The sequence below is a fragment of the Apodemus sylvaticus genome, chromosome 6 (assembly GCF_947179515.1).
Source record: "Apodemus sylvaticus chromosome 6, mApoSyl1.1, whole genome shotgun sequence".
In the NCBI taxonomy this organism is placed as follows: Eukaryota; Metazoa; Chordata; class Mammalia; order Rodentia; family Muridae; genus Apodemus; species Apodemus sylvaticus.
In genome coordinates this window covers 13,816,576-13,844,330 of record NC_067477.1, presented here as the reverse complement: position 1 = coordinate 13,844,330, position 27,755 = coordinate 13,816,576, and the positions used below count along the sequence as shown (strand labels likewise).

General features: G+C 59.2%; 1 protein-coding gene across 2 annotated transcripts; it reads right to left on the bottom strand.

The window, feature by feature from the left end:
- Positions 1-22,346, bottom strand: Begain (brain enriched guanylate kinase associated). Of its 2 annotated transcripts, none has more exons than XM_052185032.1 (6): positions 22,325-22,346; positions 6,554-6,715; positions 5,391-5,457; positions 4,785-4,892; positions 3,278-3,361; positions 1-2,298 (listed from the first exon to the last, which is right to left on the bottom strand). In XM_052185032.1, exons 1-6 carry the CDS (start codon positions 22,336-22,338, stop codon positions 925-927), a joined length of 1,809 nt encoding a protein of 602 aa, XP_052040992.1. In that variant the 5' UTR covers positions 22,339-22,346; the 3' UTR covers positions 1-924. The 2 variants fall into 2 exon arrangements, with proteins under 2 accessions (XP_052040992.1, XP_052040990.1); XM_052185030.1 differs by lacking the exon at positions 22,325-22,346 and adding an exon at positions 14,019-14,099.
- Between the last annotated feature and the right edge of the window lie 5,409 nt (positions 22,347-27,755).

The following is a 27,755-nucleotide window of genomic DNA, read 5'->3' as shown; positions in this document are numbered from 1 at the left end:
CACTTTCCACTGCTGTCCTTTATTAAGGAATGCGAATACAGTACTGACGACTGGCATGCATCACAGACGACAAGTTCACAAGTTCACAGGGGTGGGAGGAGCCTCATGTCTGAGGTAGAGTCAGGTGGTGTGGGGAGGGGGAGGGGAGAAACAAGCACCGGCTGTTCTGGGGGTGTCCCTGGCCTCTCTTGGGCTCACAGGGCTCACAGGCCGGGCCATGGAAGAGCTCAGGGTGGATTAGGGCAGAGTGCTGGCTACACTGTGACACGAGAGCATAACACATTTTCTGCGCCCTAAGTGGCTTTGGTCCCCTCCTCAGTGTACAGAACTTCCCACTTGTTCCCTTGTTTCTGGCTTCTTCCCTCTTGTGGAGACTGGTCCCTCTAGGGCCTCAGCCTCCCCTTCCCTGGGGCAGGCCCCACGCACCCTCACTGGCAATGAAGGATTCATGTGGGGTGCGCCAAGGCTGCCATCCAGGATCTGGCGGCAAGTGCGCGAACAAACAACACTCTTTTTCCCTAAAAAAATAGCTTCACTTACAAATCAGGGGATGCTCACTTCAGGGAAGGGTGCAGAGCGGGACTATTCTGGATTTGCAGCAGAAGCTGGGGTGGACAAGACGACGGCATAGGGAAGAGGGCAGAGGGCAGAGGTCAGAGGGCATCTCTTCAGGTTCTACTGGGGTGGGAGTAAGAGAGTCACAAGGAACTGGAACTGGAACTAGAACTGGAACTAGAACTGGAACTGGAACTGGAACTAGAACTGGAACTGGAACTGGAACTGGAACTGGAACTGGAACTGGAACTGGAACTGGAACTGGAACTGCTGTTCCTTAGCAGGCGTTGGGACTGGGTGAGGGCATTAGCTACTCCCTACATGGGGCAGGGTGGCTGGGGGCTCCTGACTGCAGCCTGCTGATGGCAGTCAGTTGAGCAGGGTACCATAGAGCTGAGCCTTAGTGAGACTGTCCTTGCGGCTCAGCCCAGAGCCTCCAGACCTTGGGAAGGCCTGCTGGGGGCTGAGACGGGTGGGAGGGTGCATTTCAGGAGACTCCTCAATGGAGCTACGCTCCAGAGACTCGCGGGAGCCATGCTCAGGCTCGGGGCTGCTGACAGCCCCACACAGCTGGACCCTAAGCCTATCCCCATCCCCATCGCTGACTGCGTAGCTAGGGAGAGCATCAGCCGAGCGGCCGCCAGGGCTGAGGCTCAGATCGCCACCTGCTCGCAGGAAGCAGGGCTCGGCCAGATGACCCTGGGACAGGTCATCGCCCTCAGAGAAGCTATCGGCCTTGTAGGAGGCATAGAGGGGGCTGCCGCGGCCCTCGGCCTCGTGGCCGGGGCTGCTACCGCCACTAGCGCCGCCGCCGCCACCGCCGTAGTAACGTTCGTTGAAGTTGCAGGGCGAGGCGGCGCGGGCCGCGGCGCCGGCCTGGTACGGGTAGGCGCCGACATCCTCCACGCCCACGGGACGCCACTGGCCTCGAATGTCCTCCCCGGCAAGCCGGTTCCCGCACGGCTTGGCCCGCAGGTTCCACAGGTTTGGCGGCATGAGAGCCTGCTGGGGCCCGGGGGAGGCCGAGTAGCGGTAGGGCTCGGCCGGGTACGGATTCACAGTCCGAGCAAAGCCCGAGGCTCCCTGGGCCTCGAGCGCGGGGCCCAGGGTCGCCGCGGCTTTGGCGAAGCGAGGGCCGCTCGCGTAGGTGGCGGACTGCTTGCGGCCGAAGAACTCGTCGCGGCCGCTCAGGTAGATGGCCTGCTGCGAGGCGGTCAGCGTGCTCGCCTGCGCGTGCTCCTTCTCCTCGGACGTGGCGCTGAAGCTCGAGTAGGAGCTGGAGGTGGGCAGCGAGGCCGCGTAGCCCTGGTAGGCCTCGCGGCGGCGGCGGTAGGCGCCGGGGTAGGCCGCCCCCTCGACCTCTTCCTCCTCGTCCGCCGCGCTGTCGGTGGAGTTCTGCGCCCGCAGGAAGCCCACGTCGGTCACCGGCGTGTCCACGCTGGGCCGCCGGCCGTGCTCGCGCCCGTCGGGGCAGTAGAGCGCCGTGTCGCTGTCGTACAGGTCTTCCTTGTACGGGGCCCGCGAGCCCGACTTCTCCACGCCGCTGTCACGGTAGCCCAGGTCGCAGGCCGAGGACGACAGGCTGCCCGGGTCCGGCTTCTCCAGCACCTTGGCCATGACGCAGGAGGGCACGCAGGAGGGCACGCTGTCGGCGTAGGTCGGGTGGCACAGCGACGTCGACGGCAGGCTGCAGCTGTGCTTCTCCTTGTGCAGGCTCACGCACTGCTGGAACTCCGAGGGCAGCTGGAACGGGTGGGAGGAGGACAGGAGAATGGGGACAGGTCATAGCAAAGCGGCTCAGCCCTGGCCCTGAGGCCAGGGCCACACCAGCGCCCGTCGTCGTCGTCGTCGTCGTCGCAGACAGAGACAGACAGACAGACAACAGGCCTCCCTAGGTGCCTTACCACACACCAGCGGGAACAAACTTTACCCCCAAGGACGAAGATGGCCTCAGCACCCAGGGCTCCCCATTACCCGCCCTAATCCAATGGCCCAGCAGAGCTGGGTCAGTCTAGAGAGGCTGGAACCTAGCTAGGCTCGGCTCTGGGTCCTGCCTAGTGAGGGGTGACTTGTTCTTGCCAGACCACGGTGTGGGGCCCCCTCCCCATGCACAGCTGAACAAGACAGACTCAGAAAAACAGATGCAACAAAGATTGAGCGGCCAGTGCTAGGCCAAGGGTCTCCAGAGTGCCTGTGGCAGGTAAGGAGTGTCCTGCTATTGTTTGATCTAGTTTGTGAGTGTCGTGGGTCTGGCCAGGCCTAGGGAACGGGGTCATGGAAAGTGGTCTAGGTAGGAGATTCCTTGTGCATGTGTGGTGTGGGAGACAGTCTGGCTAGATGGTCACAGACGGGCATGGTGGACTCGGTCTACTTTGGTACCGGGCAGCCTTGTGCTGACTTGGGCTCTGCTGTAGCTCGCTCTGTGACTTCAATAAAGCCTGTCCTTCATGTGTGTTTCTTGTCTCTAATTGTGACCAGGCCCCACGGGGGTGGCTGTGTGGGGCAGCCCTCCAATGAAACAGGTGTGTGTCTGGGAAGTGTGGTGTGGGGACACCTTTCACCATCAGGAAGCCGGGACCCAGGTGCACGAGGGACGAGGGTTCAGGCTCACCCGGTAGCTTCTTCCTGGAGGGTGGGGAGAGGCTTCGGGGTGGGGTGGCCCAAAAGGAGCCGGGTGGTCCCGGGACGGGGCGGGGCCTGGCTTGGGGCGGGGCCACGTTACCTCGGACACCTTACGGGCCCTGCCGTAGGTCTGGCTGCTCTGCAGCAGCTGGGCCGCTAGATTGCAGTCCTTCCTATAGAGCTCCTGGAAGACAAGAGACGGGCGTTTGGCGCAGCCGCCCTGGCCGGCGCCCAGAGCAGGCGGGGCGGCTGGTCCTGGTTGATCCCTGCCTGGGCTCCACAGTGTCACTGCTTTGACCTGCTGGCGTGTGGAGGGTGCCCGGTCAACACCGCCCCCCCCCCCAGGCTGGTGCAGCAACAGGTGGGCCCCCCATCAGCTCTGAGCTCCGAGAAGTTAGCAGGTTGATCTACCACATCTGGGGTTCCTATTCCTGTAGCTCCTGGAATCGACTGACTCAGTGGGAGTTCTGGGCATAAGTCAGGGACAGGGATGAGTCCCAGCCCCGCCCATCCCAGTCTCCTGCTTCTGCCTCAACACACTTCACCGTGGTGTTGGCGGGTCTAGGGGCTGGTTTGCCAGGCAGTGCTGGGGTCGGGGCAGGTCTGTGACCCCAGGTGCAAGTGGGACCCTGCTCAGCCTCATGAGCTGAAAACAGATGCAAACAGTAGGAACGAGGGGTGTTTCCCCTTTGGAAACAAGTCTCTGTTGCATGTGCCTGCGTTGGACGGTTCCTTCCTGTTCTCCATAAACTACAGCTGGCCTAGGACGCGCCGGCATTGCCCAAAGAGCCCAGGACAGCTGCCTCAGTTCCAGTCCGCTGGGACCAGTGTCCTGGGCTGCCCTCCCATCCTGCCTTGGCGCCAGGCTTGCCTGAGAGGTCTTCCAGACCCTCTCAACTCCTCCCTGAACGTCCTAGGAACAGAGTTACAAGCCAGCCCCCATCAGCAGCTGCCGTGGGGCCCAGAAGGCCGTGGTCACAGAACAGCCAGCCCAGGTCAGCCACGATGAGTAAGGGACGCCATGCAGAGAAGCAGGTGACTTCGGAAAGTCGCTGCGCACGAGAGCTGGGTCCCTTGCTTGAGTTGTCTTTTGCTTGGGACCTCCCTGCCCCAGGAAGGGCCCAGGCCACCAGGCCTCTGAGTGCCAAGTCTCCAAATCCTAAGCCATGCACTAGTGAGACTAACAGATGCACGGCTGGCACAATTGGCACCTCCCACTGTCAGACCCTCATCTGATCTTGCAGTAAGGACAGAGGCTAATCACAGGGGACAGACAGCAGGAGGGTGGCTGGCCATCTTACGGGGATATCTACACAGCTGTGGTAAGATACTGGGGCTGGCTGAAGTTACAAGTCCTGAGCCGTCTGGGACCGGGTGTGGGGCAGAGGCCTCCTGAATTCCTCCTCCGGTCCTTCCATCAGAGGTCTGTCCTAGCCCAGTCACCCTGAACACTGCCTGAGTCCTCACTGCCCTGCCTACACCCTTCTCCGGAGCCAGGCTGGGGTCCCTTGGAATCAGAAAGGCCCTGCCTGCCTCGGCTTCCCCTGGGAAGCCCTCAGAGAACACGTGCCACATCCCTCTAGGCGCCAAATGTCCACGACACTCACGTTGTCCTCCGACAGCTTGTCAATGGTCACCTTAGCCTCCATCAGGTGGCTGTTGAGGGCGACAATCTCGTGGCTCATGGCACGCTTCTCTTCCTCATAGTGCTGGCCCTGGGCAGTGGGGAAGGAGTGGTCTGTGGTTAGCGCCGTAGCCCAGCTGTTAGGTCAAGGCTTCTGTGAGCCCGACAGCTGTTGCTGACAAGGTGCCCAGAAGGCTGACGGAGGAAGGGCTAAGACCGCAGACTGACCTAGGTTTAATCCCATCCCACCACTGACCAGCTGGACTAGCTTAGGCCAATGGATCCCACTGACCCTAGGTTACCTGCTCCTGTCCTTGTTTCAGAGGTGGGGGCGTGGCTTGCCCCGCCCATCTCACTCAGCCCAGCCCCGCACCTGTCCTGCCCCTTTGGGTATCAGTTTGAAGACAGGCGGGCACTGAACACCGACACTAGACAAAACCAAGTGGGAACCTCCTCATCCTAATATAGGGGAGGTGGCAGAACCCCACGGCTGTCCCCTGTGCTGCCAGCTAGGCTCACCTGCCCTGGGTCTCACCTCATGGCTATCCTGAGGGCAGCTCCCACCAGGGGCCGCCCCGCCCAGCCTTACCATCCGGTACAGCTTGTCCTCCAGCTCTTGATTGATCCTCTGGAGCGCCATGTAGTTGCTCTGAATCCTACAGCAGGAAGCAGCAGGTTGGTGACTTGCAAGGCCTGACCTTCCTCCCACCCCGGCGACCTCACTGCCATCATGCCCTTCCCAGCGTGGCTACCAGGCACCTGACAGGCTCCTCCAAGCAACACTACCTGATCCAACGTCTGTGCCTAAGATCTCCTAGACCATGGCCGAAGCCCCGCTGTTCCGCCCACCCACAGTAGGGCTCCTTGGAGGGAACATGGGAAGGTGTATCCACGCGTCTCAGACGCTGGCAGGGTGGCTTATGGGTCAATTGCACACGCGAAGGAGACACACGTGTGCGCAGCCTGGGATGCGTGCCAGAGCAAGGGTGGCTCCACTTGGGAAAGCAGGTAGAGACGGGGCGGTGGGCTATGGACGGCTACTGCTGGTGGCTGGGGGACTGGGTATGGTGGCCCTGTGTCCTCTAGGCAACCTTTGCAGTGTTATTTCTGTCTTGCCGATGGGAAAGGGACACAAAAAGATGCTTAATACAGTTAAGTGGCAGAGTGGGACTTCCACCAAGGTCTGGCTGCACCGCCTGAGCTTGCCTTCTGCACAGCTTGTCGGTGACATTCAGAAGCCAGAAGAATGGGGCCATTCGATGGGGGACAAAATGCCCTCAGGACAGCGCCAGCTGCTACTCTAAATATTTAAAACAAATTCGACCTCCAGCGGTCTGTGTCGCCTTTGTGTTTCTAAGCTGGGGATGCCCACAATAGGGCTTAGAAAAAAATAAACGCACAGAAGGAAAATATGTTAAGAATCGCCCTCCTCTCGATGCATCCTGAGTCCCCAGGCCACTCAAGGATGCCGCTTCTACATTCAGATTCATCTCAGGAGATCAGTGGCCAGCGAGGGTGGGGTAGGGGCTGGAAGCAGACCCTTCTGTGCTACTGCTGCTTGTCCGAAGCCAGAGCACAGGGGGTGAGGTCTGGGAGACGGTGCTGAAGGGGCCTGCCACTAGTATCAGTGGACCCAGGTTCAAGCCCTAGGTGGGCTGCTCCGCTCTTGCTTCTGCAGGCTAAACACCCCCCAGAGGTGGGACTGGAATGATCTATCTCCTTCCCCCCAACCCACCACAGCCCCATCCTCACCTGCGCAGTTTCTCGGTGACCTTGTCCAGCTCCTCCTGGGCACGCCTCAGCTCAATCTCCAGGAAGTGGCGCGTGGAGTCAAACTCGGTCTCCAGCTTCTCCAGCTTGTGTGTGGTGTAGGACAGCTGCTTACGCAGCTCGCCCTTCTGTTCCTGCAGAGCACTGCAAGACACCAGGCAGCTGGCCAGGCTGTGGCGCCGAACACGGGGAAACTGAGGCCACACTGGCCAGCCAGGCATGCCGCGGGCATGTGATCGGCAATTGCATGTGTGCACTCAAGCATATCCCTGCCCCCCCATGTACCCCACATGGCGGTCTGTGCCAGCACTCAGGTCCCCTCAGGGATCAGGACTCCCGCGCTGCCCCCTGGGGGCCCCAACACCAAAGAGGTAACTTCTAGAAGACTTGCTGTAAGGCGGGGGGGGGGGGGGTGTTAGGGGTCTCAAGAGCCATGTTGGAAACAGGGTGAGGGGTGGCAGGTGCTGGGAGCCACAACTCTGCCCAGATTTTAAGTCAGGACCTCCCTGACGTAAAATCCAGTGAGGGGTGTGGAGGGTGGGCAGGCATGCCCATCAGAGGTGTCCTCAACCTTGTGAGTCGGCTGCACGCGCCAGGCACACTCCCAGCCGCCCGCCTGTATTAAGCGTTCCTGGACTCCTGCCCAGGCCTAAGGGAAGGAGGCGGGGCATCCTGAGACTCAGTCCCCAAAAGGAGAATCCAAAGGAAACCCAGAGGCAGGGCACTGCTGCCCACATGGGCCTGGCTGCCAGGTGTTCCGCCGCCCTGCCCAGCTGTCTAAGCTTTGCTCCTCCAGGCAGTCCGCCTGGATACGCCATCCCAATCCAGACAGGCACTACTCAGGCCTTCCCTCCTATGTGGGGTGGCAGGCTCCCTGAATACCCACTTCATCCAAAGCAGAGTCGTAGTGAACATTAGCCTCTGAGGCTGGGGGCTCCTGACTGTAGGCCACAGACTACAGGAGGAGGCTGAGCCCTTGGGAACAGGCGAGGGCATTCGTCCATCTGCTGGGATGGCCTGGCTCTTCACAGTCTGCCAGCCTCCAGGCCAAGCTCTTCAGAGGCTGTGGCTGCAGCCTGTTAGGCCCCTGCCTTCGATCGTGACTCTCTAGGGCCCGTGAGGCAGCCTGCCCCACCTGCCTGTAGCCACCCCTCTTTTCTCAGTGTGGATTCTGCCCACCCTGTTAAGACTGAGCCAGCGCCATCCTCCCCTTCCTTCCTCTCCCTGGCTTTGAGAACCAACCAACATGATACAGACTCCATGGTGCATTAGGTGCAGAGCCGGGACCCGCCACGAAGCATTGCCCCACGGAGCCTTAGTTTACCCTGGACATCTAGTGGTCATCTAGACACAGGATGACTCACGGGTCCACCAGCCCTTCTTGGCCCTGATTCCCCATTGCCCCCCAGCTATCGTAGCTACCTACTCCTCCAGGACAGTTGTTGGCCAACAGAACCCAGCTGCAGCCTGCTTGCTGCAGTGGTGACATCGTCACCCAGGCCCCTGACCCAGACACCCATCATTGCTCGTGGCGCCCCCATGATGTCATCTCCCTTGCATCTGGCACCTTCCTCCCCGTAGGCTTTTGTCAGAACTGCCACTGCGCTGCATCGTCTTGGGTGCCACCCACCAGTCCTAGCCCATTGCTGCCAGCCTGCCCTCTGAACCCTGAAACCCAGAGAGAGCCGCGGCAGGCCACTCCTCCTCCCTCCCTCACATCTGGCCGCACTCTGGGGTCAGGAGCTCCGGGACAGGGAGGGCCCTGGTGGTTACTTGGGTACTGCCATCATCTCCAGCCAATGTCCTATTCTCCCAGGGACTAATCGGATTTCTCCTGGGGCCTCAGTTTCCACACCTGTAAAGCAGAATGGCCTTTCTATATATGGGGAGCACAGCTGTCGCTGGTATCTGCGCTGGATACGAGACCTGACAGGATGGGATAGTGTGGGAGGTGACCCTGTGGGAGTGGGGCTGCAAGGCCACTGGGAGATGAGCTTAAGTTGTAGGCTTCTGTGCTGCTAACGGGCGGGGATTTGGCTGGATAGGCGTAGCAGCTGGGTCAGGGCTTCCTGGTACCTAGACATAGCCTCTTTGTTTTTGTTTTTGTTTTTTCCAGGGAGAGTGTGGTTTATTTTAGTTCACAGGCCATCGAATTGTGAAGGGGAACACAATTTGGAAACAGCTCCTTAACTATGCACAGGGGCAGGGCGCTGAGGAACTGAGAGTGGCAACCAGAGCCTCACAGTCCCGGAGTGATGATGGCGGCTTTCTTTTGGCCAGTATCCTGCTGAGGGAAGGGCAGCTACATTGTTGCGCTAGGTCCCCTTCACCCACCAGAAGACCTCGGGCAGGCATTATTCCTGATCCCCTGCTTCAATGGGGGGCCTGAAGGAACGGGTTTCCTTCTGTAAGGTCTCTCTGGCCACTCACAGGAGCCCAAAGGTGAAGCTGGGCTGTAGCAACAAGGTATTGTGAGCCAGGAGACTTCCTCTGAGGCCATCTGTCCTGGGGAAGCTGGACGCAGACATGGGACACAAGTCCTGGGACAGACAAAGAGACACCAAGGACTGGGGGCATACAAGGGGAGACAACAGGTGTGTTACCTGTCCCAGAGCGAGGGTAAGGACCTGGCCAGGCGGCCCTGCAGGACTCGGGGCTGCCCGAGGCACAAGGGCACCCAGGGGCTGTGCAGCCTGTGGGCGAAGAGGACGGAGCGGCTCAGAACGTGTGGGGTGCAGCACGGGGCCACAGCCGTGGGGCTGAGGCCAAGTGACAAGGGCGGGATGATTGGGGGGCAGCTGTGCACCTGATGGCCCCACTGGGGGCCCCAAAGCTCACTGGCGACCTAAGTACCCCTGGGGTAGGGTTCCTTGGTCACCAGTTGGGTTAATTTGGGGGTGCTCTTCCTACCCACAGGCATGCATCCTCTTATCTTAGCCTCAGGTATGTTGTAGGGAGAAAGTCTCCCCTCCCGCCTGCTCTAGATCTGTCAATCGCCCATCCTGCACTGGGGCTGGGTTTCTGGCAGGCTCTGTTCCTGATGTGCCTGACTTCCTGCTGAAAGGAGCAGGCGGCTCCTCTCGGCAGGGAGGCCACATCGGCTGACACGGAGAGAGCGACCTGACTGCCCTTCGGGCTCTGGGGTCTGCAGATAGGTGTCTCTTTCTCCTCGCTGGGACCTTGCTCATCTACCTCACCCCAACCCCAGCGCGCCTGTGCTGGAGCCTGGCTGGCTGGTGGGTGGGTATATAGTAAAGGACACAGATCTGGTTCAGTCCTGCTCTGGCGCTGCCCTGCTGGAGGGTAGTGCCACACATGTGTGCCTGTCACAGGGCCATGGCCTGCCTGGAACCTTCTCGGTCAGGCCTGACACGTGGGCTTGAGGGGGCACCCATGTCCATACTTAGGGCTGAGGTACGGTCAAGAAGCCACCGAGGTGGGCCAGTTCCATTTACAGAAGCTCCTGGCTGGCCCAGAAAGCGAGTTTTCAAAAAGGGCTTCAGGACAAGGCAGACGTGCCAAGAGCTTTGTAATCCCATTTTAAAAACTCACTGCACAGACCATCACAGAAGAAAAGAAATGTTCATTTGTTACGCCTGGGTAGTGGAATGCTGGGTAATTGAAAAAAAAAGTGTATATATTGGATTTGTCATCTTTTCTATAGAGGAAAAATCGGAAGAAAAACTTTTCTTAGGATCAAATTTTGTCACTGGAAAAATGTTCCCACAGGCGTCGAGTGATAAGCTGACCGCTGTGGGGTCAGGGATTGGGGGTTCTCAGCCCTTCACATGATAACCACTCCCAAGGCTGCAGAGGCTGAAGCAGGCCTCTCTCTCCCTTCCTGGCTTGGCCAAGGCCAACAACAGTAGCCACAGAGTCCTCCTCGAAAACCCTTGCCAATACGTTCCAGTCAAGCGCACCTCTGCAGGATCTCAGGAGCTTGGGTAGATCAGCACTAGATGAAGTCTGGGACCTAAGGGGAAACTGAGCTCCAGGGAAGGGCTGAATGTGTCTGGGCTGAGAGGGGTTTACCTGGCCTGACTCTGGTCACTTACATTGTGCATTTATTAAGCACCATTAAATACCTGCTTTTGTTCTAAGTCAGGCAACTCATGGAAACTGTCAGTGTAGCATCTGGTACAGGAAACATTCTCCCACACCCGAGGAAAGGCCCACAGTCCCAAGATCACCAGGCGAGTCTCAGGACTGAGGTGTGGACCAGCCTACTCCAGTCTCACACCCCATTCAGGAGAGACAACAGGAGGAAGTGAGCCGGCTGTGGGTTGTACCCATCTCTAGCAGGGCCAGAGATTGCCCTAGCTTGGTCATCGAGGCTGCCCTGAGACCATGCCACCATGATGTGTACGACCAGGTGATGCTGGAACTGGGTGCCTCTCAGGAAGGCAGAGGGTGGGGCTCTGTCACGTGCTGCTTCCTAGCATGCATGGAGCCCATATCCTCCCTACCATGCATGGAAACAATCCTTTCTCTTAGGGAGGGCGTCTGTTGACATGTCTGTCTTCCTCTCTGGGGAACTGTCGGACAAGGCAGCTCTGAGGGACCCTGGGGACCAGCAAGGGCTGTGAGGGTAGAGAACACTCTGGACACTGAAGGAACAGCAGGTGCAGAGCCTCCTCACACTGCAAGGAAGCAGGGACTGTCACTACTCATCTTAGGTGCAGACAGCCACAGGCACCTGTGGAGCCTGAGGCTGCCCGTGCTCGCTCGAGTGCCCAGGCAAAGGTTCCAGCCCCATCTGCACCGTAGCTGAAGGCTTCTGAGCTAGCAGGGCTGGTCCTTTCCACTGAGTTCCTTCCTAAGACTCACCAGCCACTGTCCTCCCTCCCACAGCCACGTCGCACCCCCACCCCCCAGGATGTCCAGCCTCCCTCCTCTTTCTTGGGATGCTCAACTTGATGCCTCCCCTGGCTCTGGGAATCTTCTCACCATGCTGGACCACCTGCCCTTCAGGGGACTCATGCTCATGTTTGCCTGGTGACTGCCTTCTGGTCCACGCGGTGATGGCGTGGGGCTGGGCTTTTGCTCACTGGTCCAGGATCAGTGGCGGCCACGGGCTCTCTGGACCTGCTTTGTGGGGCCCTGCCAAAAGCCTGTACGCAGCCTTCCTTCTCTCTAGCATGGCCCAAGCAGTCATGCTCCGACAACACCAAATTGCTTGTCATTCTTCACATGCTGCAAGCAGTGCTTTCTCATCTTCGTGACTTTGTTCCCATGTCCCCTCTGCCAGGATCTTACTCTGTCTGCCCCAGGTTAACTCTTTCCTACCTGAAAGCAGGTCAGCTCTCCCTGGAGAGGCCAAAAACTGCTCCCGGGGATGATCGCGTTGCCAGCCTAGTAACCTTTGAATGTGAGAGTGCAGGGGTCTTCTACACCACCGGGGGCTCCTAACTCCAAGGTCTTCTATCAATTAGATGGCTAAGCAGACCACACCCTGCCCTGGCCACTGTACCCAGCCTAAATGCCCAGATTCCTATCTTTCAGGCCACCCGTCTCAGCTTGTGTTTGCCGCAGAGCCTCATGGCTTTCCCCTGTCGTCTGGGCCTGGGGTATTCTTCCAGGAGGGTCCCCACCTGCATGCCGCCCCCTCAGTCTTATGACTGAGTGGATAGTTGCAGTAGTCACCTGTCCACTAAGCCCTATGGGCTATCTCAGGCATCAGCACCTTACCTAACAGTGCAGGAGCAGGGTCAGGCATGACCCCAGGGCTGTGTTCATGTTATCAAGTAGCCTAACCTGTCCCCTCCTGAGCCTCAAGCTAGCTCCCTGGGAACCCTATGCCCAGATAGTACAAACATTGCTAAACCCCGAAGGACTGCCCCCGCTCCCTGTGGCAGCTCCGGGCCACCGCTGACCCCATGGAATAGCCGAAACGACCTACCCTTAGCACCTCGGGGGCCGGGGGTTGACCTGTGCTGCATCGGGGGCCGGGGGCTGACCTGTGCTGCGTTACGTCCGTCCGGACATTTCTGCGTATCTTCAGAGTCTGTTGTGCTGTGGTCACCACTAGATGGCTCTGTCCTTCGTACCTGTGGCTGCCCCTCCCTCAAGAACTGGTGAGTCACCGACAGTGGATGACTGGACACTCGCAGGAGCCCCATCCATCCTGTCCACCATCTCCTCAGAGCTCCCTTCCCCACCCCCACTTTCCAGCTGAGGAAACAGTATGGAGTGGGTAAGGTCAGGCCTGTGCTAGGTCACAGCACTTAGGTGGGCTCAGTTCTGTGCTGTCCTAACCCCCAACCCAGCCCCAGTGGAGAGGCCAGATGCCAATATAAGTCTTGCTGTGCTGCCTTCATGGTCACTGTGTCACAAAACCGACAGCCCCTCCCGCCCCCCATGGAAAGCTCATGCGCGTGTGCCTGTGTGCCTTCCGTGTTGGCGTGTGTTAGGGATGGGGTCGTCACTTGCGGTTCTGTGGCCACAGCAAGGGCTTGTCTGGAAGGGGTCACACCTAGGGATCACGGGTCTCCATCTGCCCTGGTTCTATCTCCAGCTTCCATGGCCATGCAGTTCGGGCTGACAGGGTCCCTCTGTCAGATCAGGAGCCACGGCAGGCAGAGAGCAGCTCCTCACCTCATCTTATCAGGCAGCTGCAGCCCTACCAGCCACCCTCCCCTACCGGGAGAGCCATGTGCCAGGAGCTGTGTCCTAGAGAGCCCTTGGGGTTGGCAGAGCAAGATGCCCAGAGCAGCTATGAAACCACAGGGCTGGGCACAGCCCCGGTCCCGCGAGGGCACTGCCCTTCTCTACCTCTACACTCGGCCTCAAGGCTTCTGATGCCCTCACCCCACCCCAAGGATAGGAGGTTCCCGCCTGGACTCGGCCCCTAGAGATGCTCTGACCTGGAGTGCCACCATCACCCTCATGTCTCTGCCCTACCCCAGCCCCTCTCCCGCCCACCTACTGCATGGAGCCAGGAGGAGGTCTAAGGGAACCTCCACAGATGTCACCCCCACGTGCCACCTACCCGCATCTGCCTGACACCTGTGCTATGCGCCTGGGACAACCCTCTGGGCCCTGCCTGCTTTCTGCCAGTTCCATCACTGGCTTCCTTCCTGAATCAGTGAGCCCCTCCTTCTAGATCATTCTCTCCAGCAGTCCTGTGGGTGGCTGCTTTTCACACTTCGATAACCACCTTCCCTGATCTTCAGGCACTGTCCGTTCTGCTGCCGGAAATGCATTCCATCCCTGCTGTCTGTGTCCATATCCCCGCCGGGCTTGCGGCACTGAATAACGCCCGCCCGCCGCTCCCTTCTTGTCCCTCACCTGGCGTCTGGCTGGCTGGTTACCCTTTCCCAGCATCCTCTGAGGTTGCCACTCTCCTCCCCTGGGTGCACACGCTCACAATAATCCCCAGCAGCAAATATCACAGGCTGCCATGGTCCCTGGCGCTTCTAATTCCCTTCGTCTCCATCCTCTGTCTCACCTGTCTGTGGGGCGCGTGGGAATCTCTTCACAGACAGCCTCTCCCATGTCTGAAGAGTCCTGGACGTTCCTTACCCCTCCCACTGACCCTGCCTACAGAATGGGCCCCTTCCTTCCTGTGCTCCTCAACCCCGCCTCTTCTCCCTCCTCCTGCCTCCTCCCTACCCCACCTCCCCAGTCTCTGGACCTAGTCTTGAAGCAGTTCCCCTGGGCTGGGGAGGTCACCAAGCTGTGCTTGGGTTGGGGTCAAAGGCAGGGGGGAGTTCCATCCTGGGACAGGATATATGGGGCTGGGGGCTTGAGCTGGCGTGGGGCCTGGGTCAGCCAGGGGAAGGCACAGCCTGCAGGGTGCCCGCACTGGAGAGCTGGCAGCACTATGCTTGGGGGCATCGTAGCAGGGAGTAGAGTAGAAACAGTAGCCCCCGCGGAGGCTAAGCAGAGGGGCTACATGGGCCCCAGGAGCATCTACAGTACTCAGCTTTATTGGGGCTCCTGTCTTTCCTGCCTGGCATGCTCATCCCTGCCCCCCTAAGACAGGGTTGGTATGCAGGGGAGGACAGTGGACAGATGGCCTGTCACCTGGGTGCCACACCCCTCAGAACCTGGATCAGGGGCACCGAGCTGGCTTGAGGACCAACCTTCAGCCCCTCGCCACTGTCACCAACTGTGGGGATTCACTATTGGGGTAGCTGTGTGCACTCTCTGCTCTGTAGTCATAAAGCCATCAAGGTCTGGGGTGGTGCAGGGACAGAGGCTGCTGGGCAAGTACACAGTCCCTGCCTGGAGCCCCCCAGACACCCAGGGTCCATGGTGTCCCTTCCTCCTCACCCCCACAGGTCTGCTCCTCCCTACATGTGCACACATGCTCTCACAGGCTGTCCCCAGAGCTGTGGTGCTGACAGCGTATGTTAATGCCAGCGTCTGGGGGGAGGCACCCCATGAGGAAGTTGTCTTTGGGGTATCTCAGTTTCCCAATCTGAAACAAAAGCCCATGGGCCACTTGTGACTACCTGATGTTCCTCCAGAGACTCACTATGCCCCTAAGCCTCCCTCCATCTCTGCCCCAGGGTCATGAGGCCTCCTGACACTTGGTGCCCTGGCTAGGGATTTGGGTTACCTGGATCTCGGCGGGACGTGTGGCGTGTATGAAGCAGGCAGCCCCCCCGAGCAGCTCGGAAGGTCACATTCCTGCAGCTGTTTCCTTCTTTTTTCCTTATTTTATGTGTACGAGTATTTTACTTGCATGTATGTGCATGATATGTGTGCCTGGTACCTCTAGAGGTCAGAAGAGGGTGTTGGATCCCCCTAGAATTGGACTTGTTCTGAGTTGCTGGGAATCAAACCTCTGTCCTCTGAAAGAACAAAGACTCTTAGCTGCTGGGCCATCCATCTCTAGTTCTGCCTGTGTTTTCTCACCCATGGTTGACATTGCAGCAGAGCCTGCCACAAACCCTGGACTCTCTCCCTCTTGCCTCCCTCCTCCTCCTCCTCCTTTTCCTCCTCTTCCTCCTCACTATGGGAATAAGGTCACTTACCCAATGGGTGGTGCTATATGGGCCCAAGAGCCAAGTTCATTCAAATGTATTCCATCTATCTAAAGTAGGTACCCATTATCAGAGAATCAGAGAGGGTCAGAAGTTTACTCAAGGTCACACAGCCACTAGGCAGAGACCTGGCATTCAAGCTAGGATGATGGCTTCACTCTCACAGAAGAGCATGTCCCATGAAGGAGGCTTTGTAGGACAGGGTTCCAGCTAGGCTGTAGGGACAGGAAACTCTGAAGGGACAAACAGCTAGAAAGAAGAAAAACTACTTCATGTGCTGGGCCTCTTTCCAATGGTCTGATCCCTGAAGGAAGAATCCAAGAGGAGGCAGTCACTCACACCTTTGTGAGAATTAGGCTTCCTCTAGTAGCATCAGATTTAGAAGTAGAGTCAGGAGTCTTGAAAATCCTCATTTATTGAGGGGCCTGGCTAGCTGGAGTAGCGGGCGGGTGGGCCAGAGGGAAGAATACTGAAGAGAAGGTCTGAGATGGGGAGGCATCCCCCACACGCAGGGAGGCCCAAGCCTGTGCACCCCCAAAGCACAAGTCTCCTCACAGCTGCCCTCTGTCAGGAGCTCAGGCCTAGCACCTGTCATGCCATATTTGTCAGCAGATCTGGCTCAGGGAGCCCCCTCTGTCCTCAGAACCCAGCTCCTGGCCCACCTCCACCGGGCCCCTGAGGTGGTTATCTCCTGCCTGCCTTCCCAGGCTTGCAAGACTGCCCCGCCCCACAGATGCAGGTCACCCTCCTATTTCTGTCCCCAAAGCACATGTAATTGTCCATTTTACTTGTTTAGGAAAGTTCCTGTCTGCACTAACTGATTACGGTGTTTTCTTCTATATATTCCTTGATTACAATATCCCTGGTAGACAGTGGTGCTTAATAAATGTGTTGAGCCTGTGGTCAATGAGCAAACTGAAGTCCAAGTGACAAGTCAGAGGCCCAAGGCCAGACCTTCAAGGGAGGGGAAGGAGAGCAGGGTGGATCGGGTGAGTGGGGGGCAGAAGTGGGGGCCGGGGTGGGTGGGGGGCTGGGGAGCAGGGGTCTGGAGTCTCGGTCGCAGCCTTGGCTTCAGGAAAGGGACGTGCGTCCCTGAGGAGGATGCTGACACGGTGGGAGGCTACATGACAGCTATTCCTTTCTCTAGAGCCAGCCTTGAGTGTGTGCCCCTCCCCACCCCCACCCTGGCCTGGAAGCCAGCCCGGCCTGCACAGGGTCCCGCGAAAGCGTTAAGGTGAGCAGTTCAAAGTGTGGGTCAAACGCACGAGCGAGTGTCCCTGGGACAATAACACAGCTCAGGAAGACGGTGGCCGTGCGGAGCTCCTGAGAATCCATTAGCAACACACAAAAGACTTCAAACAGAAAGCAGGGGCAGGCGGGGCTCTGGTCAAAGGTGGAGCGCCTGCTGGCACTCCAGGCCCCGCGTGCCAACCCAGTGCCCCAGCTTGAGACACGCAACAGTGTCAAAGCGTGACGTCCTGTCCACCCAAGGAGCACAGTGGGCAGCGTATGGGGGCAGGAGGTGCTGCCCTGCTGGAACTGGCTGTATAAAGAATACTCACAATCCACAGCCACACTGGATCCCGCGATGCCACGCAAGACGGATATCAAATGACAGGAATCCAGCAAGGAGAGCCCCATGCCTACTGATGGGGGAAGCTGCCAAGGACCTGGGCGGTGCCTCTGGCCTGTGATCGTGTGTGCCTTGCCACACGCACAGGACGCTTGTCCGTGGATGTCCACAGCGGCTCTGCCTGCCATGACCCACTCTCCCGGGAATGCTGTGGCTCAAGGGGCAGACGGGATTCAAGTGAAACACTGACGGAGCTCCCATAGACTCAGAGCGCCAGGGTCCTGCGACCTGAGGCTGGGGCTGGGGAGTGGGCGTCTTGGCGATCAGGGCTGGCTGGCCGTGTGCAGGCGGCTTGCTCTACGTGTTAGACGTGCAGTGGATCACAGCTCTGGGTTGCTTCTCTGAGACCACTATGTTCTACTGCTCTAAGGACTGGCTTTGGCAGAGGCGTGGTTATCAGTGAGGGGATCTTTGGCCTTGCCAAGTGCCCCCTGCACCCACAGAGCCAAAGCTGCAGCTCAGAGGGGGGGGGTGCCTAACAGGGCAGCAGAGAGAGGCCCCCAGCCACCACACACCAGGCAGCTGAGATGCGGGGACATCCCAGTGCTGCAGTCTGAGTTTCATAGACAGCTGGAGGTGGAGTACCTGAGCAGGGATGTGCAGGACTCAGAGGGAGGTGTTGGGCTTCATCCCTGAGGCCAGGCCATTAATAAGTGTGGTTGTGTACCTACTATGTGCTGGCAAGAAGTCCTACTGTGTGCAAGTGTCTGCTGGAGGTGGAGTACCTGAGTAGGGATGTGCAGGACTCAGAGGGAGATGCTGGGCTGCATCCCTGAGGCCAGTCATCAATAAGTGTGCTTGTGTACCCACTATGTGCTGGTAAGGAGTCCTACTGTGTGCAAGTGTCTGCTGGAGGTGGAGTACCTGAGCAGGGATGTGCAGGACTCAGAGGGAGGTGTTGGGCTTCATCCCTGAGGCCAGGCCATTAATAAGTGTGGTTGTGTACCTACTATGTGCTGGCAAGAAGTCCTACTATGTGCAAGTGTCTGCTGGAGGTGGAGTACCTGAGCAGGGATGTGCAGGACTCAGAGGGAGGTGTTGGGCTTCATCCCTGAGGCCAGGCCATTAATAAGTGTGGTTGTGTACCTACTATGTGCTGGCAAGAAGTCCTACTGTGTGCAAGTGTCTGCTGGAGGTGGAGTACCTGAGTAGGGATGTGCAGGACTCAGAGGGAGATGCTGGGCTGCATCCCTGAGGCCAGTCATCAATAAGTGTGCTTGTGTACCCACTATGTGCTGGTAAGGAGTCCTACTGTGTGCAAGTGTCTGCTGGAGGTGGAGTACCTGAGCAGGGATGTGCAGGACTCAGAGGGAGGTGTTGGGCTTCATCCCTGAGGCCAGGCCATTAATAAGTGTGGTTGTGTACCTACTATGTGCTGGCAAGAAGTCCTACTGTGTGCAAGTGTCTGCTGGAGGTGGAGTACCTGAGCAGGGATGTGCAGGACTCAGAGGGAGATGCTGGGCTGCATCCCTGAGGCCAGTCATCAATAAGTGTGGTTGTGTACCCACTATGTGCTGGTAAGGAGTCCTACTGTGTGCAAGTGTCTGCTGGAGGTGGAGTACCTGAGCAGGGATGTGCAGGACTCAGAGGGAGGTGTTGGGCTTCATCCCTGAGGCCAGACCATTAATAAGTGTGGTTGTGTACCTACTATGTGCTGGCAAGAAGTCCTACTATGTGCAAGTGTCTGCTGGAGGTGGAGTACCTGAGCAGGGATGTGCAGGACTCAGAGGGAGGTGTTGGGCTTCATCCCTGAGGCCAGACCATCAATAAGTGTGGTTGTGTACCCACTATGTGCTGGTAAGGAGTCCTACTGTGTGCAAGTGTCTGCTGGAGGTGGAGTACCTGAGCAGGGATGTGCAGGACTCAGAGGGAGGTGTTGGGCTTCATCCCTGAGGCGAGGCCATTTTAAGTGTGGTTGTGTACCTACTATGTGCTGGCAAGAAGTCCTACTGTGTGCAAGTGTCTGCTGGAGGTGGAGTACCTGAGCAGGGATGTGCAGGACTCAGAGGGAGATGCTGGGCTGCATCCCTGAGGCCAGTCATCAATAAGTGTGGTTGTGTACCCACTATGTGCTGGTAAGGAGTCCTACTGTGTGCAAGTGTCTGCTGGAGGTGGAGTACCTGAGCAGGGATGTGCAGGACTCAGAGGGAGGTGTTGGGCTTCATCCCTGAGGCGAGGCCATTTTAAGTGTGGTTGTGTACCTACTATGTGCTGGCAAGAAGTCCTACTGTGTGCAAGTGTCTGCTGGAGGTGGAGTACCTGAGCAGGGATGTGCAGGACTCAGAGGGAGATGCTGGGCTGCATCCCTGAGGCCAGTCATCAATAAGTGTGGTTGTGTACCCACTATGTGCTGGTAAGGAGTCCTACTGTGTGCAAGTGTCTGCTGGAGGTGGAGTACCTGAGCAGGGATGTGCAGGACTCAGAGGGAGATGCTGGGCTGCATCCCTGAGGCCAGTCATCAATAAGTGTGATTGCACACCCACTATGCACGGGGGGGGGGGTCCCAAGGAGTCCTACTGTGTGCAGGTGTCTGCCAGGCACTGGGACTAGCAGAAGAGAGCTCAGCGCCAAGTCTTGTTCTCAGGGTGCCCGGATGTGGCCCTGGGAAGGAGAGGAATCTCATTCCAGGCTTCTGGGAGCCCCCTGACCGCCACTCCCCATTGCCCCTCTCCCCATACTGCTTTCTGAGCCGGGAGGTCTTTGCGCTCGTGGAGAATGTCCCGCCTACCCTGTGGTCCTGAGTCCCGCTTCGGGCATCCTTAGGAATCCTTTCCAGTCTCAGGAAGCTACTGTCCCTGGCCTGGGCATCCCTGCAGACCTCACCGTTCCCTGTCCTGTGCAGCTTTGAACGGCTGGGCCGGCTCTCGGCATCCTGGGCAGAGCTCGGTGCACAGAGGGTCGAGAGCCTCCACGTTCGCTGTGGAGCTGTGCAGGGGAAGGCTTCCCGGGCAGGGAGGACATGGGACAGGCAGAGACTGACTGAGGGCTGCATGGAGGGAGCGTGAAGAGGACTGAGCGCCGCGTGGCAGACAGGCAAGGGAGAGCCTGCAAGCCTGCTCACAAAAGGCTGCTTTGTGCACTTTGTGGCTCTGGTAGCCATCCTTCAAGCTAGCCTGAGGTGGGTGGGGGAGCAGGGTGGGGCAGCGGTGGGAGGGGCCGAGGCTGGACCTCCCAGACCTCAGCCTAACTCCAAAGTCCCAGGCTAGGGCGTTGAGCACCCTCATTCTCTGCCCCAGGAGGCAGAGCCCAGCTCATAGCATCTTCTGTCCGGATACCCAAGGCGCTTCCGCTCAGTCACAGATACCTTTCCTCCTGCCTGGGACCGCGGGCTGCTCCCTCTCTGGGGACAGCCTGCCTGGGGCCTCTGATGTGTTCCCGACCCCAGACTAGACACTTGTCCCCCCTCCCCCACGTCCCTCGGTGGGGGACATTTCATTCTGCAGCCGAGGAAGCTCAAACCCGGAAGGGAAGGACTTTTCTAAAAGCTAGATCTGTGGGGCCCCCAAATCCCGTGACACCCTGGAGGAGGCCATGGGATTGCATTCCCTTGGCCCATGGCTCCTCAGGCCCAACCCTAATCTCCAGTCAGAACCCCACTGTGGCTCTCAGTAACCATACCACCAGGGAAGGAATGTTCTGGAGAGAGCTGGGGAAGCTAGAGGGCCAGCAGGATGACAAGGATGGGCCCCTCCCCAATCGGGGGGGGGAGGGGCACTTCCCACTCCAGTTCCAGGAGGTATACTGAGTCCTCTCTTCTAGACCTCACCAAATATGGAAGGTCATGTGATCCAATCCAGTCCCAGGGCCCAGGCCCTAACCACTGCCCCCAGCCCTCCCCTTTCAGCTAAAGACAGGCCATCTACCTACCTGTGTTCCCAGTCGGGTTGACCAGGCCCCAGGCCTGACACACATACCACACCCAAGACCCTTGGCTGAGCATAGGGAGGGAGGGAGGGAGAGAATTATGCTCAGGGAGTCTATCTGCCTTCTGGAAACCTCTGAATTTTTCCCCAGCCCCAGTTGGGTTGAATAGTGGCCCCTCCCTCAGTATGGGGATGATGATGATGTAAAACAGTCAGGGAGGGGCATGTGGGGGGGTCCCGGCCTGGGGAGGGCCTGGGCGTGGGCCTGAGGTCATTGCTATGACCATTGATAGAACCATGGCTTTCTAGGCCTGGATGCTTCCATTTGGGCCTGGACCATGCAAGGTGGGCCTTGGCCCACTGACATCATGGTTTTGTTCTGAGGTCCCAAGAGGCTGGACCCCTCCCAGTTCAGGACATGCTGGTGCCAGGCCTGTGGTCTCTGTTCTTGTCTCCAGATACCTGGGTATCTGAGCCCACTCATCATCAGGATTGAAGGTCAGCTGGGAAGGCCCAGCCCCTCCCCTGGACCAGGCCCCACCTTGGGCCAGGCCTGAGCTTAGTCAGGCCTACCCTTCAGGGGCTGGTGGCCTGCTACCCAATTATTTCCATATTGACAATTTTGGCCTTGGACAAGGGGGGCAGGAGACCATCCAGGCCAGGGGCGATGACCCCGAACCCAGAACCAAGGACTGGGCCTAGTGACCACACACAGCCTGGGCCCCGGCTCGGGAGGAAACACTGGGGGGGGGGGGGAGGGGGGCTGTCCGAAGATAAGGGCTAGGGCGGCCGGGCCGCGAATATTCAAATGGGCTGGTCCCTTGGTTGCCGCGCGCCCCGGGGCCCCTAGGAGCCCGGGCCCCCGTTCTGTGTTGGGGTGCGCAGGAAGGCCTTGGGGGTGCTTCGGGCCGCGGGGTTCCCCCAAAATGGCTCCAAGACGCGGGGCCTGGGAAGCCGCGCGGGCTCTATCCCCGCCCGCCGCCATCGTCGCAAACTTCGCTACCCCGGCCCCGACAACTGTCAGCGCAACGGCGGGGACGTGGCTTCGGGGTCTCGGGGTCCCGGGGTCCCAGGGGGCGAGCGCGCGAGGGCCTTGGGGACCGGCCGGGGATGACGCCCCTGCCGTGGTCGCCCCGAGCCCCGCGCGCTGCCCCGCGCCCAGCTGCGCAGCCCGGCCCGCCACCCGCGCCCACCCCGCGCCCCCGGGCCCCGCCGCGCCCCCTGGCCGGCTGTCCCCCCTCACCCCCTGCCCGCCCGCGGCACTCACCTGAGTTTCTCCATGTCTGCGGCAGAGGCCTGCGGAGAGCAAAGGAGAGGGTCAGCGCGCAGCAGGGCGCCCCACTGGCCCTTTCCGTGGGTAGCCCCGGGTGCGCCCCAAAATGTACCCCCGTGCCTCAGTGGGCGCGCCGGGCCGCGGCTGTGTAACAGGTGAGCCCGCCCGGGCCGCCGCCGAGTTACGCCCCCCGGGCCAAGCCGAGGACCGGTCGGGGATGCGGGGTGCAGCGGCCCGGGCGGCTGGCAGCCTAGCTAGTGGAGGGGCCCCCGCTGTGCCCGTCGACTCTCGGGCGGCTGCGGCCCCCGCCGCTCCCCGGCCCTCCGTTAACCCCTGCTGCCCCGTTCCCTCCCTCGGTCCCTCCCGAGCCCCGCAGCGCAGGAGCGCCGAGTCGCTGGAGAGTGTTGGAACCACGCACCCGGCCGGCGCTCACGCAGCTCGAGGGGAACGGCATCGAAGCGAGTCACTCTTGCTTCTGCTCAGGACCCTGCTGCCCTCCGATCTCGGGGTTCGGAGCCTGCCCCCCCTCCTGGGCCCGAGGGATTAACCCTGGCGCGCCCGGTTCTCTGGCGGGGCTCCGGGCCACTGGCGCAGACCCGCCCGCGTGCGGAGTGGAGACCCTCCTGGCTGGACGGTCTCTCTTCGCGTCCGGGACCCACTAGCCCCTGTTAACCCTGCGGGTTCCGGCGAACCCCGGGGACGGAGAGCGGCCCGAGCGGGATCGCACTTCCTGCGCGCAACGGGCTCTTCTGCGCTCGGCCGAAGCCGCCCCGGGGCTGCCCCCGCCCTCCCGCGCAAGGCAGTATTGGAGTCTGCTCCCTGGGACGACGCCACAGACCTGGGTAGACTGATGGCTGCCCATCCCGGACCCTCGCGCCGGGCGCCGCCGCCGCGTCCGCCGGGAGCGCGCTCTGCTCGGTCCGGGCCCCACGCCGCCTCCCCCACCGCCCCGCCGAGCGAGGGCGCAGCCCGGCCTCGGAGCCGCGGCTAGGCTCGACCAGCAACTTCCCCCGGCGCCCGAGCAGGCCTCCCCGGGCTCTCCCCCAGCCTCAGTTTCCTCTCCTGAAATCTAGAGGAGGGAAGGCAGGCGGGAGGAGCTCGGACAGGCGCTCTGCTGCCCTGCAGCTCTGGCGGGCTGCAAAGGGGCTGGGTTAGGGAAAGGACCCTAGGGGCGCCCGGTGGGCTTCCCTCCCCGCACACTTTAATAAAAGTTTACAAAAAGCACGAGCCCAGACCCCCTTCTACGAATCATCCTTCAGGACTAGAGTTCTCTAGTCAGAGTTTGACGCATATCAGTACGACCCCCAGCCCCTCTAGCCCAGGCCCACCTTTTCGAGTCCCCATCACAGCTCTCATCTCCTGCATTGGGCCCCAGCATATAGCAGGCACTCAATAAACACGAATAGTGCATGCCTGGGTCCTGTGGCTCAGAAGTAGGGCTTCTCCAGCCTTCCCCTGGCTGGCTGTGAGTTATCACGTAGGAGTCCCGGATATCCTCCCCAGGACACACGGCACCCAGCAGTCTTGGCCTCCTCCTCGAGCCAGCGCAGGGTGGGAGGAGCCGTCCACTGGCAGGGTCAGAGCCAGCCAGGATGTAACCAACCCCCCCAATCCAAGTGTTCATCCACCCATCCATCCACCAGTGGCTCCCCACCCATTTGGTGGATGACGGGGTTTCTACCACCAGGGAGGAGCACACAGGAGAGCAGCAGGCTCTCCAAGGGCTTATCTGGGGGTACAGTTCCACCCCAAGTCTGGGACCCACCTTAAAGAAAGTAACCTGCCCCCCCCTGGCCCAGGGCAGTAGCTCCTTCCAGACATCGGGCCCTAGATCTACAAGAAGCTGGGCCCTGAAGCTGACAGTGCTTGTTCGGGCCTGGTCGCCATTCTTAGAGGCCTCTTCCACCCAAAGGAAGGGGCCACCCCTCATCTGTCTTCAGCCCCCTCAGTCACTCACAGTGAATGACCTGCCAGGGCATTTGTCTGGAATTAATAAGAATGTATTAAAATTTAATTTTAAAAAGCTAGCATCAATTATTTACATTGACTATTTCAGCTCTTCTAGAAGGCTCATTTGGGAAGCCCCCCCCCCTCCCCAAGGGACTGAGAAAGAGGTGGCTAGGGTGGGGGCGGGGCGAGGCAGGGGACAATGGGAATGAGCCTCTGCCCTGTTCTCAGCTGTTTTAGGTTCCAGCATTTGGCTTTGATCCTCCTCTGACCCAGGACCAGTGGGACACCAAGGCCCCTGGCCTTTAAGGTCTGTCTCCACAAGCAGCCCGGCATGGAGGTAGCTACTGGGTTTAGATCCAGCCAGCCAGAAGCCCCTGCCTTCGGTAGTGCCATCTAGAGCAGCCCTGGTGGAGGAGAGGCCACTGGGCATGGAGTTTCAGGAACTGGGGACCGGGGCTGGCCCTCCTGGGCCATGGTGTGGCCATGGTGTTGTCAGAGTGCATTTCAAGTCCTGTGCTCACCTCCACTAACCTCAGCCCCGGGAAGCACCTACACAGGAAGGCGGAGCTTGGGGCTCAGCCCAGGGGAGCTCTGCTTCCCAGCGCTTTCCCCTGAGCCTGCTTGTGAGCGTACCTCTCTCTCAGGCAGCTGCCTCTGCTTGCAGGTCCCGTGGTGCCCCAAGAGTCTCCCCACCTCACGGCCTGGGTCCTAAGCTAGGCTCTCTGTGAGCTGGGTGGGATGCCTTCTTCCTGCCGCCTGCATCTTTATTCCCTACAACATTCTCATGAAACAATGGCAAAATGACGGCATCCCAGAGGTTTGCCTTGCCCTGGCACCCTCCCTCTGTCATCCGTGAACGCAGGCTTCCATATCTCATGTGTCCCTTGAGGAGGCAGGTGGTTGTGCCTTGGTGAGGACTGGAACCCTTGGTCCTACCTAGCAGTGACCCCATCCTTCCCCTCACAGGCCGCCTGGCCACCCAGTTTCCTGTCTCCGGACCTATGTACTTCTAGGATGCTACGCCCAGACTTCTGCACAGCTGATGACTTCTTCTCTGGCTACCCAGGCAGTACAGGGTCCTCAGCACTGGCTACTGTGTCACAAGGTTACCTGTGGTATTTCAATGCACAGGTAAGGACAGTCTGTTTAAAAGGCGGTGCCTTTAACCCAGTGCAGCTGTCTGTCATCCTCCACAGGCCCTCCCTGAAGCCCACCTCTGCCAGCTGGAGGCCTGGGCTCCTGCGCACCCTGGGAAGAGTTCCGCTTACTGAAGACATGTCCGCATCCCACTCCACACACAGCCTAGGAACGGACTGAGGCCACTTCAAAGGAGCAAGGCAGCCTGGAGGAGGGCCTGCACCAAGCCCGAGCCCACCCTCCCCTGCCCTTGGCGGGTTTCTCTTTCATTTCCATCCTGGCAGGAGTGGCCACTTCCATCCTGACAGGGGTGGCAGAGACAGCCTAAGCCAATAGGGAAGGGGGAGAGCCTACCTACCCCTCACTGACTGAAATGGGGAATCTCCTGATCAGCTGCGTCATCTCAAGCAAGGCTCTCTCCGTGTCTGAGCCTCAGTGCTTCATCTAGGAGGGAGGGATGGACAACGCCCTGGGGGATGCTGGGACTGACAGGTGTGGCCTGCAGAAGGGGCTGTCCTGAGGACTAGGCTGCCAAAGATGTCTGCTTCAGAAAGCCAACTTTTATATGGCTATTTGGGGAGGATCCCCTCCCCCAACCCCCCACGGGATCTCATTTTGTTCCTGGAATTCTTAACATTCATTCAACAGGCATGGGTTGGTGCTGAGACCTGCTGTTGGGGAAAGACAGTATCTACCTGATCCAGGAACACTCAGCACCCCAGGAGTCTAGATGAAGCTCCTGTATCAGGCCAGGAGGGGGCCAGGTGGAGTTGGCGAGGCTTTGGACACAGACTGTTTGGAGATGGCACAGATGAGGAGGGATAGAGGACTCTGGTCTAGAGGGTCTGCTGCTGCCTGCATGGTCTGGAGGGAGGCACTGATGGAGACATGGAAACCCGGTCACAGGAGCTAGGACAGTACCTGTAGGTTCCATTGTGTCCAGAAGCAGATACCAGGGGCAGGTGTCTTTAGGAGGGTGAGAAATTACCTTTGTGCCACAGCTGGGTCATGAGAGAGTTGAGGACAGGATCTAGCATTCCTAGGCAACCTTCCCACCCCCCCTGGGCTCTGTCTGTGCTGTAGGGTCCCCATGGCAACCTCAGCTGGTGGGGGCAAGAAGTACACCCTTCCAAGGCTGCCTAGCGCGGTACATGGCTTGGCGCCAGCCCAAGGAGAGGGCAAGCCGTTCTTCCCAGGTACAGTAGACCCCATGTCCTTGGGCTTTCCTGGGCTCCACGGGCTCACAGGGATCCCCCTGCAACCCTATTACATTCGTCACCGAGGCCTGCGCCTGCAAACTGGCCTACCAGCATGTTGTATTTGGCCTGTTTGAGGTTTCTTTCTTTCAGGGTTTTTTTTTTTTTTCTTTTTAATGTTTGAGCCAACATTTAAAAAATTGGAAGAGTTTACATTTTAAAATCCATATTTTTGGCTCCTACTGAAAAATTTGGAAGATCTAGCAACTCCGTCCCACATTCCCACATGGTAAGAGATGGGGGCATGAGGCAGCTGCCCTGCAGAGGCACCCAGCACCCAGAGACAGAGGCACTTTCCAAACCCATGGGGAGCCACTTGCCTAGGTCCCTCAATATCAAGCCTATTGTCACAATCCTACACTAACCTGTCACTGGCTCTGTCTCTTGATTTCTTTGTGACACTTTAGTTCTCAAAAATATAAATTAGCTTTGAAGTAACTCACACTGGGTTATGAGTGAGCCTCAACCCTACGTCAGCAGCTGCTGGGGTTTCCTGTAACCATCCACACTGATTCCACAATTATCTACCCGTGGTCACTCATCCAGGCCGGACAGAGAAAGGACTATAAAACCCAGCACTACATGCTAGTCACCCCTCCCTCCCTGGAGGAGCTGCTGAGGGCCAGGCGTGGCTCTCACAGGGTTTTCAGGCTGGTCCCACCCCAACTTGCACCCCTGGCCTAACAGTTCCCCAAGACTCTCAGCCACAACCCCTCCCCATGGGCCAGTCCTGAAGGTTGTAGCTAGAGCTTTGGGACAAAGCCTTCCAGAGGCCTGAGTGTCAGCAACTCCTCCAGAGCCTGATGCTCCTGAGAGTCAGGGTGTGTGTGTGTGTGTGTGTGTGTCGGGGGGGGGGGAGGGTAATGCATATAGAGTCTACCGCCGCAGACAGTGGGGGTCCCTGGCTATTTGTACCTCATGGAGGAGATGGGGGATGTGATCAGGAGTCATTGACTGCTGGGAAACTGAGGTCCAGGAAGGCAGGAAGACTAGCTGCACCGCAGGCAGAGGCCCCGGTGGACCCTGGGGGAGGCTCTGGGGACCTCTAAGAGGCAGAGAACTCAATGCCCCCTCCCAGGACT